We start from the raw sequence: 14890 nt of genomic DNA, 5'->3' as shown, positions 1-14890 counted from the left end.
TACTTACATCATTAACCCCTGGAGGTTTTTGTAATTTTCGTCTGAAATTCAAGTAGGAAACACATTTTGAAAGCTATTTCTGAATACATCCTAAAACACCAACTTCCAGGTGCTCTTCCAATAACATACTGCCTAGTTGTGTTAGAAACATTGTTTTTCATTGGCTATTTGGCTCTTGCATGAGCAGAAGGGTAAAAGCTGGAGTTCTTTTATTTTTTTTAAATATTGTTTTTGCTTAACGGACCCATTATTTTCGTATCAAGACCACTCTTTATTCCAAAAGCCCATCTTATCCTACTTTTTGCAAAGGTTCATCTGTCTGTTTGCAGTTCATACTGGTCTGCCTTAGATATGAGACCAAAAAGTCTACAATCCGGACACAAAATCAGATTCCGACCACGAGTGAATTTTGGGTAGAAAAAATTCAGGTCCAAAAAATAGGTTTTTCCCTCTGTATTTTGTAGTGCAACTAGAAATTCCAGCTTATTTGGTGTCACTGTAGAGCTACATCTGTCTACCTTTCTATAATACCACCCACTTTAGTGTATCATACATGACCTTGACGCTACAGAGCTCGGCAGTAGGCTACTACCTCCTGTCACGTAAACTTGTCACCAGGGGTTAATGTGTTAAGACAGTAACATACCCTGGTAAATAAACTATTTAAAAAATGGCATAATTTATCAAAATCCAGAATTTTTTTCAAAGTTGCACTGGGTCTGAATATTTTTCAGATCCCTTTTGATCACCACCTTTCCATATGTGACACATGTCAAACACGATGAAAGGATCATAAGTATAAATATATTTTTAATATTTAGCATTATTTTTAACAAATATAGCAGTTTAGTATGCTGAAAACCTTTGTACCATAGTATACTGCAATTAGAGGCCAACAATTTGATGTTCTGGGGGTTGGCTCTGACACTTATATAATACTTTAAAATTTCTGTCAGTACCTGTGGGAAACACTATCTTGAACTGATTTAATATAAAATAACAGCATATTCTATCCATTACATTATTTGAACAAATTATCAAGACATAAAAGAAATTAAAATATCTCAGCTCAAAGAAAATATTATCCTCCTTTCTTTGAAATTAGCTAATAGTAGATGAATTTGCTATGTTTATGTTACTACTTGTCAAAGTTGTAACCTGAAAACTGTAACTCAGATGGATAATTATGCTTACACTATAGGTGGCACCCTGTGAAAGACATCAGGCTGACAGAGAGCTGGTTGAATAAAAAAGGAAGTGTTGAAACTGAAGCTTACTATTTACTTGCTACACTATTGATATAGTGGACAGGGAAACTTTAATGGAATGCCAAGACCCTTGCAAGATATTATCAGAGAGAGCCAGTAAACATAAAACACACTTACTCCATAAATGAGAAAATATTTAGTGGACTTCAGGAATTGTGTAAAATTCAAATAGAAAACATTTGTTCTACTGAAAATGTTTAGATGATTCACAGTCTTACAAAGGAATGCATGTACTTAACACATTAAGATACCCTAGTAAATAAACTATTAAAAACTGGCTTAATTTTTCTAAATGCAGAATTTTTCTCAAAGTTGCACTGGGTCTGAATATTTTTCACATCCCTTTTGATCACCACCTTTCCATATGTGACACATGTCAAACATGATAAAAGGATCATCAATATAAAATTATTTTTGATATTTAAAATTAATTTTTAACAAATATGGCAGTTTAGTAATAAAGAAAGTTTTTAAATTATTTTGTCATGAAAAATGAAAACATGGAGTTAATATCATTAAATTCAAAACAGGATTACTCTGGAATTTTTGTACATTCCTCACTGGTGGAAACTACTGACTACCAGTACAGTGAAAAATTACATTGGTACGTACCCACAGAAAAAAATTTTGGTAGTCACACAGTATATGTGTAATATTGTGCACTTCTAATATATACATCCTAGCCTACTCAAAAATCCCTTTCTGACCAGTGCAGTTAGAAGTAAAAATATATTTACTCAGTGGTAAACTTCCCATATTAATGATTACACGTTTTTTTGTTATAGAAAACCATTAACAGTTAACTATGTATTGTACATGTAAAGGAGTGTAAGACTTGGATGAACTGCATGCTGCATGCTTTTCATGTGAGACTTTGTCAGTAGTGGCTAATCAAGGTTGTACTATTGGCAGACACTCCAGTGTTACTCAATGCCTGTGACTTGCACCAAAATAAAATCTAGTTTCTACTAGGGATTGACAATGATAACAGCTTCGTAAACAGATTTTAGGAACAATGCTTGAACAAAAAAAAGCATACAAAAACAAAATTAATCTGTGTTTTTTATATATTAATCATTATAGTACCTTTACCCGAATATCATACTAAAGAATCTATTGCTGTTGTATATAGGTAGGTAGGTGGCTGAGTTCAGTTGAAACTGCAACAAAAGAAATTGTTAGAAAAGGGACCAACATTATATTGTCAAGATCACTTTCACCTCAGCTTATTTTCAGGATGGTAATTAATGTTTACAGTGGCTGCAGGAGACTAATACAAGTACAGATGCGCTATGTTTATGAAATGTACTAAAAGGGGAATAAAGATTGTAATTATATCAACAGGACAAAGAGCAGATATATATTTCTGACCATAACAAAAACCCTGATCAGAGGCTTTGAGGGTTTGGGATGGACATGGATGAGATTGGGGAGTTGGGTGGGCATGGATTGAGGAGTTTGGTGGGCATGGGTGAGATTGAGGAGTTGGGTGGGCATGGATGAAATTAAGGATTTGGGTGGGCATGGGTGAGATTGAGGAGTTGGGTGGGCATGGGTGAAATTGAGGAGTTGGGTGGGCATAGATGAGAATGAGTTGAAAATGACAAGCATAATCAACAGAGAAGAGAAATCGCTTTGTGTATATTTTACTTTCAACTATTCCCTGGGTTTTATTCAAATTTGGTCAGAGTTTGCTATAACAAAGTTAAATTAATTCCCTAATGTATGTTTGCTATTTAAGTTACACCTCATATTTCCTCTAGTCATTTAGGTTTGTTGTTTGGGTTACCCCACATATTTCCTTTGGTTGTTCATGTTTGTTATTTAGGTTAAACCCCATATTTCTTCAGGTTATTCATTTTTTATATTGGAGTTAAATCCTATATTTTTTCTGGTTATTCAGGTTTGTCCATAGATTGGATTATGCCACCACTGGAGTGTTGTGTCTTGCTTTAAACAGAAGTACTGGAGCTAAGATTAACATGGCTTTTGTGAATCGAAAAGTAACAAAGCATTATCTTGCCTTGGTAAGTACAACTCTTTTCTTTAGATTGGTTCCATGATTCAAGCTAAACTTGTTTATATTTTGGAATGACAAGAAATTGAAAAAATGATCATGAGGAAATTAGGCTACTTTTAATTACCTTACTATTGTCTTAAAAATCTGACAATGTGTTATGCATACGTTTTTTTTACACAGAATTTTAATAAAATGCTGATTATTTCTGTAAAATATGTATATATAGTAACTGAAATTTTTCTTAATGTGAAACTCATGGTCAGTGCCCAGAAATTTGTTTCCATTTCATGACATTGTTTTGAATAAAGATACAAATCTATGATTTTCTGAGGATTTCACCACTTGATCAGCATTTAACTTGTTTACAAATGTTAGTTTTAAACAATTACTATAAAATTAAGCAATAGTACAAGACTGATGAATTTTCTTTTTAATTGTCATCTCAAGGTGCGAGGTCACGTAAGTTCCTTGGCAAGAGTAGTGAAAATTGCCATCGGGAAGGATTCCAGTGTGAAGGACATAAACAAGATGTGTACAACAGAGAATCCCTACTGCAAAGCCCCAAGGATGGCTGTAACAAAGATGGTTTGCCTAGAGAGGGGATTCTATGACAACCAGCCTGTATCCAAGATCCTCATGTTACCATTCACTGGTGAGGATCATCCGTCTCTAATACTAAATCTCCAATGCTCATGTGGCCTACTGGTTATAGTGTCCATCTCGGATGCAGGAGGTCGCAGGTTTGAACCCCAGCAGAATCATACCAAAGACTTACAAAAATGGTACTAGCAGCTGCCTCGCTAGGCACTAAGCGTTAAGAGGTTAGTGTTAGGACTGGTCGGCCTAGTATCTGGATAATGTGTCTGGGTGGGACATCATGCTATATGTCTGTGGCATGGTGCCCCAGTGCTAGACATTACTATAAACTGCCACACAGCAGACATTGTAGCGATATGACTGAAAATTAAGTTAAAAATCCAAATCACACACACACACACACTAAATCTACAGAATCATTTTTTGGCCCTGTTACTCAAATGCAAACTGTCCACATCAATCACTTCTACACTAAATGCTGGAGAACATTGTGAAGTTTAACAAATTTACACTTTTATTGACTCTGCCCATAAAGTGATTCTATTTCAGATTAGTACACATTAGTGTTTTCTGTGATTCAAGATAACAAGCATTATGATTGTTTATTTTCTGTCCATGCAAATTTGAACATTTCTGTCCATGTATACACAAAAAATTATTGCTGCATTGAGCTCTTCCAATGTACGATTTTTGTGATCTCTTAATTTTTGCGAATTTATCATTCATAAATATAAATCACAGAATTGTTATTTGCTGTGATATCCTTCTATTTAAAAAGAAGCTAAACAACTTCATCGCTTAACTCAACTGAAGATCCTGAACAGTGACCATAATGGAGGGTGTAGACAGTTGCACAGATAGGCACATATATGACAAAGTGATCATTGTATTGAGCTTTCACCATTGCAAGCTTTGTCAACAAAAAAAAAGAATCTGTTAATGCCCCATTTTGACTTCCATCATTTATGTTCGCAGGTATACCATATGCATCTGTACAAATAGCAAATGGGAAGTATTTCCATTATTTCTTTCTAACTAAGTTCAATAGAAAGAGAGTAAATTTTGTTATATTTTAATAACAAATCCAGAACATTAAGTTCCCACAAAGTTTTTTCTTTCTTTGTGTCCAAATTGCATTGTTTGGTAGTTACTACTTTAAACAGATTCACAGTAGTATATAATACATCGTGCTGTAAAAAAGTATAAAGCAAAAGCAGCATGTTTGTGCATCATATAAAAGACAGGAACTTTTATATGCTTTCAGAAATTTGTGTAAAAGATAGGAGCTTTTATTTGCTTTCAGACATTCTTATAAAAGGAACATGGATATGTTTTCAGATATTCAGGTGAAAGAATCAAACTTGGATATGCTTTTAGATATTCATGTAGAAGATGCAAATTTGGATATGCTTTCAGATATTCATGTAGAAGATACAAATTTGGATATGCTTTCAGATATTCATGTAGAAGATACAAAGTTGGATATGCTTTCAGATATTCAGGTGAAAGAATCAAACTTGGATATGCTTTCAGATATATAAAAGATGCAAACTTGGATATGCTTCCAGATATTCAGGTGAAAGAATCAAACTTGGATATGCTTTCAGATATATAGAAGATGCAAACTTGGATATGCTTTCAGATATTCATGTAAAAGTACAAATTTGGATATGTTTTCAGCTATTCATATAAAAGGAACTTGGATATGCTTTCAGATTTTTATGTATAAGAATCAAACTTGGATGTGCTTTCGGGTATTCATGTAAATGATATAAATTTGGTACGCTTTCAGATATTCAAGTAAAAAGGAACTTGTGTATGCTTTCAAATATTCATGTGAAAGAATCAGACTTGGATATGCTTTCAGATATTCATGTAAAAAGAACACATACATGCTTTAAAATTTTCATGTAAAAGAAGAAAGGAACTTGGATATCTTATAAGGTATTTTAGCAGAAGATAGGAACTTGGATATGGCAGAAAATATTTATGTCTCTGATTTGAATTCTGGTTTTGATATTGGAATGAATAGTCTTAGTTCTTGTTTTTTCTATGCATGTATCTATAATTATGTTTCTTTATTGGTTCATTAAATTTACACACAAAAGAAAACAAACTGTAAAGATTAAAATGAACAGGTGATTGCAGAATTACCAACAGTTGCAACCCTGCATAAATCATTTTTAAGCTTTGGTCATAAATCGATTGCCTGTTTTGTGAAGTTACCATTATTCACTTGATATATTACTATTGACTGTATTGTTGGCTAGATTTGTACTTTGCTTTTAGATAGGAAATAAGTCATTATTATATGCTCATTTTTTCTCCATTAACTTTACATTGTCAGAATCATTCAGTATTTTACGATATTGAACTCTTGTGCACTTCATATTGCACTACTTTCTATTGTAAACAAACAATGGATGCAGATGCCAGCACTTAAGATTTGTAAACAAATCATGTACACTCATGTATTAGGCATTTTATATTTTGGTTTATATTTTGGTTGATTAAAATTGTTTTTGAATGAACTATAGCAGATGTTTCATGGACTTCCACATACCAGCTGCTTTGCTACATTCTGCATTAACTTTTTTGATACAATGTTTCAGATTTTGACGGGCAATAGAGGCCAGATTTAATAAAATTGCTCGGTACCTACAAATAACATGTAAGTGACAAGTCATAAACTGTCTTGTTTAGCTGGTAATAAGAATGGCCAAAAAATATACTTAGTTTTACATCCTGAATTTCCTCAAAATGTACTTTTCTTAGTTCAGCCAATCTGAATTTCATGAGCCATGTCATGGGTTCACAAGCTTGATTACACATTTCAAAATTATAGTGTAATTTTGAATATATTCCAAGTGCAATTACATTCTCCTTACTGCACTCAAAATGAAATAAACATTAAATTCCATAGCGTCTTTTTGATAATTGCAATTTTTCCCACATTATGATTTCAAATATTCAGTAACAGAACAGAAACACTCTTGCAAATGTCAACACACTTCTCGCTCGCTGCTTCAGTCTGATGTATTTCATGTAGAATTGTCACAGATAAATCCAGTCCATAATCACGTAAATTTTGCAAAATTGACAAAAATACCAAAATCTATTCATGTCAGATCAAATGGAAAAGTTGTTGAAATGAGCATTCATTCACAGTATGACTCCAAATTAAAATTTTAAGTACACATGCACTTTTTTTTCGAAAGTTATGTCTATCTGGGTGGAGTTATGTATGCATTTATAATTTTGTTGTTGTGTAATGATGAATCTGCATTTTGTATATTTAGTTTGGAATATGGCATACATTCAGTTACTTTGTTTCTTGTAGTGTATTTTTGTTTATATAATTAAGCCTTGGGTAGAATAAGAAAACGAGCATATAATAAAAGGTTACTGCATTTGTATGAGAAAATATGAACTCGTTTTGTCAGATGGATATACTGCACTCCCAAGGTTGTGCACTATTTCCATCCAAAAATCTTGTTCATGTTTTCCCATAAAAATGCAGTAACCTATAGTTATTAATTTTCTGTGCAAGTAATAGATATATCAACTCCAGATTATTATAGTAAATGTTATTTTATTTGTTTAAATAATTTTTATGCTGTTTGTGGTATTTTTGTCTATCCTGGTGGTTGTCCCCATAAATGATCAAAGACCAAGAGAAAAGAAGGAGCTTATTGTTAAATTAAATTTGTTGACTTATTACATGTTTAAGAAGGCATTTTATGCATAATTGTTTTCTCTTTTGGAGAATGCCACCAAGTCCCCAACTAATTTTCAGTCTTACAGAGTATCTCATAATACTGTGTAAGGGCACTTATTGAACAACAATATTGTTTGGAAGCTCATTTTTAAAAAAATTCAGTCAGAATTATTTGCAGTGGAAATGTAGACATTTATTATAAAATCTTTCAATAGTAACCTTCTTTATTAAGTGTTTAGATTTAAATCCCCTAGCTTTTCAGTGTAGCACAATTGTTTACTGGAGTATTGTGCAAGGAAAGTAATTTGGAAATTGTCTTTTTGCAACACAGCTATAATCATTAATATCATTGCTTTAATTGTTTTTTTTTACTTTTACTGTTAATATGACTTCTGTTTAAAAGATTTTTTAAAGAATTTGTTAATCAGAAGCTTGGCTGCTAATGTTATGACATTCCATTTCTACTATTTGTCTAGTTGAGGAATCGGCATTTACATTTTGGTTGTTTTGTTTTTTAAGAAGATTACCTTCAGTATTGCCCTGGAATAAATTTCCTTAATTGTTATCATTTGTTAAATATTTATTTTTACTTGCATACAGTAAAACCTAACTTAGAAGATCATAGTATAGGGAAAATGCCTGTTTAAGACCACATTTTAAGGAGACCATCTGTCCTTTAAGACCATACTTGTAATTCACCATTTTGTTTTGTTACATATCTTGATAAGTTCTAATGAGAGACCACGTCTTCAAAGACCTTGTTGGTAGTAGTATGGTTCCCATTATGTAGTGTGTGTGTTGGGGGGTGATTTGGATTTTAAGGTAGCTTTAAAAAAATTTCAGTCATATTGCTACAATGTCTGCAGTGTGGCAGTTTATAGTAATGTCTAGCACTGGGGCATCATGCTGCAGACATGTCGCATGCTGTCCCACCCAGTCGCATTATCCTGACTCCAAACCAACCAGTCCTAACACTAACCTCTTAATGCTGAGCGCCAAGCGAGGTAGCTATTAGTACCATTTTTATTAGTCTTTGGTATGACTCGGCTGGGGATTGAACCCACAACCTCCCACATCCGAGGCGGACACTCTAACCACTAGTCCACCGTAGTCTATGGTAACTTTGATGTAATAAGACTTGGAATAGAGCAGAAAATTTTAGAACTAAGCCATTCTTAAAAGAAACTATGGTTGGTGCCTTCTGGTTTACTCAGTTGCTGCCCTTTTTCTCTGTTTTAAAATATCATGTAGCAGTGATAACATAATGACCCACACCAACCTCACCTAGTACTAAGACTTTTGGGTCTTGGTAATTAAACAGATGATATTAAGAATGGCCTTATCAGCTGAAAATTTATGACACCCTATACAATTTATGTCACAAAAGTAAATCTCTATTCATTTCTTTGTTTTTTTAAACTAGGTCGTACACATCAGTTACGTGTCCACTGTCACCACATAGGTCACCCAGTTGTCGGAGACTTCACCTACAGCAATCGAACAGACATTGGCCCATTTAGAATGATGCTGCATGCGTACAGGCTCACAGCATCCCTTGATGATGAAAAGCTGGATGTGACTGCATCTGATCCCTTCACTCCTGCATGTGACAAAAAATGGCAACCCAGTGAAATTTGCCTTGATTACAGTGAGGCTGTGGAAAAATTAGATGGTGAAAATGAAGATTCATGACATGAATTTATGAACATAAATTATACGATTTTAATGATTTTTAATGTCTTTGAATGAATGGATATATTTATCTTGCCTCATTAATTTGACACAAGCTGTCACCATAAAACTTGTCAAAAAAGCTTTATCTATCAGTAGAAGGGGTAAATTATAAATGTTACATAATGTGCTAGCAGATCAGGAGTCAGTGTGTTCATAGTCTGGATAACGTATATTTCATGGACCACTCCAGTGGTTAGAGCATCTACCTCGGATAGGGGAGGTTGTAGGTTTAAACCCTGGCCACATCATACCAAAGACTTATAAAAATGGTACTAGCAGCTGCCTTGCTTGGCGCTCAGCATTAAGAGGTTAGTGTTAGGACTGGTCAGCCTGGTGTCAGGATAATATGACTGGGTGGGACATGATGCTACATAGTTTTGGTATGATTCCCTTGTGCTAGACATCACCATAAACTGTCATACTGCAGACATTGTTGCAATATTCCTGAAAAATTGTTAAAGCCATGTTAAAAATTCAAATCACACAAACACACTTGAAATGGTGCATAAAACAGCATAGACCCTGATTTCTCAGTACATTATTGTCCCCATCTTTGCAAGGAAAAGCTGGAGACTAAATTTCTGTTTGTCAGTATGTAACACTTTTGCATCCTTTCCACAGCTTTAAAGTTGTTTGTGTTCTGGGAATGAAACTTTGTGTGTTCATTGTCAGAAGCTGTGTAACATGCAATGGGGGGGGAGGGTAATTTATTTCAAGGTAAAAGTCTCAGGACTCAATATTTTTATTTTTCGGTCAACATGTGCCTTCCGCCCTATAAAGTCATTAATAAGTAAGTGATGAAACTTGTTATATTTGTAGAGTATTATGAGAAGGTGTGTTTCATAACACATTGGTAGTCTATCTTCCAGGTCACTGCTCAGTATTTTCCATTACACTTTCCCATCTGCTTTGTAACTTTCAGAGCCATTTTAGACTAAAAGATGAACTAAGTGTGCTGATACAGTATTGGTAGAAGGTTTTCTTGTGCCATAACATGGTTTCTATCTTTGACTCAAGAGCGATTTGAGATTAGGTTATGTAACTTTACATACTTATACATCATCATACATGCCAACCATTATGCTTTTGGCATAATCATTACACTTTTTTTCACTAAATTACGCCTTAAGCGTAAATGTATTTGGATTACACGTTTTCAATTTATCTCCCTCCCCAAAAAGTGAATTATTTGTTTTCTCATTTTTATTAACATCCCATTAATCTTTCAGACCGTATTCTAGAAAAGACGGCTTCTACATAACTATGACATAAGAGTACACTTGTCTGTAGATTTGCATGCACATTCGTAACAGTATTATGTCCTATTTATATCAGCTGGCATATTTATAAGAAACATGCTGGTTTCTACTTTCATACTTTTGACCTTGGTTTCTATTTATAGCAGCTGTATGGTTTAGTTAGAAGAGAACAGACTGGTTTTCTAATTTTTAACCTTTGCTCGCATATTCTTTGTTCTAATTCATATCTGGTACAGAACCAGTCTATAGGTATTTGGCACCAAAAGTCAAGTCAGATTCATTCTAGTCAATGCGTGTATTAGAGCACAAATGTTTTTCAAATCATTTCACAGATGGATTAGAAAAGACAAAAAACCGATTCAAAGATGAATACATGAATTACACAATACAGTGTTCCATTCTAGGACAGCTTCATTCTCATTTTAGGCTGTGTGGAAAGGGTTTTAATATTGATCATAGTGGTAAAACAAAGAAACATTGAATTAGCTTGTTTTACTAACTCCAATGCTAAGGTAACTTCATTTTTACAGCAGAACTAAATTGTGCACATGAATTTTATAAATGTAGAGGTGTTAATAGAACACAGACTACCCCTAGCAGTAGAAGACTGTTTGTTTTTTGTTCAAACAGAAAATATGCATGTGCAAGAACAAAATCATCTAATATTGTTAGGTGTTTAGCAGAAGATAATTCACTTAAAATTGCAGAAGCCATGAAAATTGGGACATTTAGTATTGCAACAGACAGGAGCCGTGATTATGATGACAAAAAGTTGTACCCAGTCTGTGTAAGAGACTTTGACAATGAAAAGGGCAAAGTCAGAGAGCTCTTCTTTTATTACCAGAATTAACATATTAGATTCCACTGGAGAAAACATTTATCATTTGCTTAATAATGGTTTGAATAAACATAAGTTGGCAGAAATGTATGGGGTTTTCAGCTGATAATGCATCAGTGATGACTAGAATTCATAAAGGAGTTGCATTCTATATTTTGAAAAATGTCTCCATCAGTGTTCATACCAGGTTGTCCTTGTCATATGATGCATCTTGCTACAGGAAAGGCTGCCAGTAAATTAGGAGAACTCCTGAAGTATCATGTTGGCATTCTACCTGATGTACTTCATGCAGACAGAGTTGATGTGCAGTGGCACGTTTTTTCCCAGCTAGAAGACCCAGTAACTGGAAGATAGATATTTCCTCTTCTTTGTCAGGTTATGAAAGGAATATTGGTTCTTGGTTCTAATGCTGACTTTGAGTGTTGTTCAGTATTGTTAACAAAAATAAAACTGAATTCAGATCCAGGCTCTGTTACCCAGCACTTAGTGCTCTACTGGTGTGCAAAACATTCATAAGTGTTTTGTAATGCAATATGAGAGTATGTTGCTTTTTAAAACCCAAAGTGCTATATATAAAAACTTGAAGCAGTAATTAATGTTAAAAGACCAGAGGGGTAAATAAATCATTTTGTACATATGCTTATTGAATTTTATTATGTTAAACGTATATTACTCTTTTTCTGCTTGGATTACTTTTTGTCTGCTTGGATTACACTTTTTCCTCACCAGGGGTTGGCATATATGCATCATCATTAGAAGGAATGTCAGAAACCATATTGGCTCAACATTTAAACTTTCTGGACTTCTTTTTCTTCCACTGAATAATTTTAGAGTCTTGATATCATGGAATGAAGCATGGTATACCTGTTACGAGTTCCTAATAGATGCATACCCTCGTGTTTTGACACTTGGAATTTAAATGTGACCCATTTCAGACTCATGGAATTTCAACATGTCCTTTTTATGATGCACATTGATTTGGGCCTGGGCATCAGTCATAATTACCCACTGGCATAATTACCCATCAGTCATAATTACCCTCTGGCATAATTACCCATCAGTCATAATTACCCACTGGCATAATTACCCATAAGTCATAATTACCCATTGGCATAATTTCCTACTGAGCACACACTATCCATAACAAATTTACTGTATGGGACAGCGATTGACATTTGCTAGACTATTGTATACACCTTATTGACCAGTAATAATAATAATGATGAGAACTTTGTATGGCACCTAATCTTTAGAAGCTCTAAGTGCTTTACAACATTAGACAACACCTATAAGATATAAAAAAACATATAATGATATGATTACAGAAACAAACACCATGAAATTAGAAAAACATTAAAAAAAACATGCTGAGAATATTTAAGGTAGGAAACATTATTAGGTCTTTAAGTTTGTTCTTGCAGTCGAAATAAGTGAGTTTTGAGAGCTCTCTTGAATGTGATCACTGTGTCTTTGTGTCTAATATCACAGTTAAGTAAAACTTGTATAAAGTGAGTGGAGCTAACAGGTCACTGGTGTAATGCATAACTGAGCCAAGTTTAGATTGTTTTGCAATTATCTTTGATGTTTTTGATAGTTCAACTGGTAAAGGAAACTTTGATATTTTGCTTGTTTTATCATGAAAAGGGGTAGATAGTGTCCGTAAATTCAAATCAACATTACAAAAATTACAACTTTTAATTGTTAAATTTTCTTTACAAATAAAAATTAATAGTATTCTATAAATAGCAATATTCATAGAAAGTTTGATCATGAGAATGTCAGTACAGTAAAACCTGTCTTGAAAGACCACTGCTATGTGAGACCAACTGTTTTGAAAGACCATATTTTCAGTGTACAGATTCATTGATTATATGGTGGTATGACTTGTTATGAGAGACCACCTGTCTTGAGAGAGGCTCTACTGTAATGTTTACTGGTGGAAACACATTAAGATAAAATACCAATTAAATACATTTTATCAAGTGAAATTCCTGTTTTTGTTCTTTCTTTTAATTCAGTTTCTGTGTAATCATCATAAATTCCATATGCCCTCTTGTACTGCAATGTGCAAAGTGTCAACCAACCATCTCAATTATGTCCATGAGTGCTTCTTTGAGAACCTAATTAAATGCTGTTTTGATCTTTGAAGTGTTTGTCGTGTTATTACAATCAATTCAAGGTAGACCTGCTATGTATTATCACATTAATTACATGTTTTTTTCCATCAGATCAAATAAAGTGGGTTAAATTTTAAAAAGTTATAAGACATGCAAATCCTACCCACATAAGAGCTAGTGGTCATGGTAGTGTGAGGTCAACTCATTTCAATTGACCAATGAAATGCTGCTATAAATATTATGTAAGTAACATAAAGCATCTAATCTAATCAATGGTTTGTCATTCTCAAATGTGATCCATGATAGCAAGTGAAAGGAAACGGCCTGAAAAGCTTTGTTTTAAATTGCTATTGTGCATCATGGAGAAGGGAGTTTGGGTTCACAAATTCGCACTAAGAGGTTTGCCCAAGGATGAGCACAAATTTCACTATTACTAGCAATAAAAGGGGGCCCCAAGTGGTCTAAAGTGCTCTCCGTTACAGATCACTGCCATCTCACCTCTGTCTGTGTAGGTTCGAGTCTCGGATTCGGCCAGTATGGGTATGTGAGAAAGCTTGTCAGTAGCTTCTTGAGGGTCGGTGGTTCTTTCCAGAGTTTTCCGAGGTTCTTCCTCCACCATTAATACTGGCCACCATGTATAGCCTATCGTGTGCTGAAAAATGGCATTAAACCCAACAACAACAACAACAACAATTAGCAATAAAATTGTGGCAACAATATTTTGTTTATAAAACAGTTTTTAAAAAATCAGGTTTCAGCTCTGATGTTTTTTTTTTTCTCATTAGTTAAGTTAAAGGCACAATACTGGAGCTGAAAGTGAATTTTCTTATGACTGTATTGGGACATTTATGTATATTGATTAAATAATTATTTTAATATGTAGAGTTTCTCATGAAATATGATTGCTGAGATATCTTTGTACATAGTGTAATGGATCTAACATTTCCATCTTAAAAGTCACGCTTGGCAGTGATTGGCAGATACCTGGAAGAATTAAAGTGACCTAAATTTGCATAATTACATGCAATATTGTGTACACCGAAGTTGATGACATAGAAAACAACCACACCACCAAACTGCGCAAGATGTCAACAGCAGCAAGTATGATATTCTTCTGTTTCAGATCCCTTTCCTATTTACTTTCTATCTTGAGAGGAAGCATTTAAATTTATTTATAACTACTTTTCCTAGTTATATTTAACTAGTTTTTGTTGAATGAGAATGATTCAAATTCATGTGCTTTGTAAAGTATTGCAACAAATCCACTGATATTTCTTATAGTCTTAGAAAGTGACATTTCTGCTACACAAGTGAATTTGTACATTTTGTAATATAAAAA

General features: G+C 33.9%; 1 protein-coding gene across 2 annotated transcripts in view; it reads left to right on the top strand.

Moving 5' to 3' along the window:
• The window catches only part of LOC149802912 (pseudouridylate synthase RPUSD1-like), a 38110-nt gene extending 24534 nt beyond the window's left edge, over positions 1-13576 (top strand). For both annotated transcript variants that reach the window (XM_089952406.1, XM_089952405.1), the window contains exons 3-5: positions 3172-3295; positions 3736-3940; positions 9027-13576. In XM_089952406.1, the coding sequence (XP_089808532.1) occupies positions 3172-3295; positions 3736-3940; positions 9027-9295 (598 nt within the window). In that variant the 3' untranslated portion in view covers positions 9296-13576. The remainder of the gene's footprint in view (positions 1-3171; positions 3296-3735; positions 3941-9026) is intronic.
• The last annotated feature ends 1314 nt before the right edge of the window (positions 13577-14890 follow it).

The sequence above is a fragment of the Sinohyriopsis cumingii genome, chromosome 3, assembly GCF_028554795.1.
Source record: "Sinohyriopsis cumingii isolate HCF-2022 chromosome 3, ASM2855479v2, whole genome shotgun sequence".
Lineage (NCBI taxonomy): Eukaryota > Metazoa > Mollusca > Bivalvia > Unionida > Unionidae > Sinohyriopsis > Sinohyriopsis cumingii.
The sequence above is the reverse complement of the archived record's forward strand: the minus strand, read 5'-3'. Positions and strand labels throughout refer to the sequence as shown.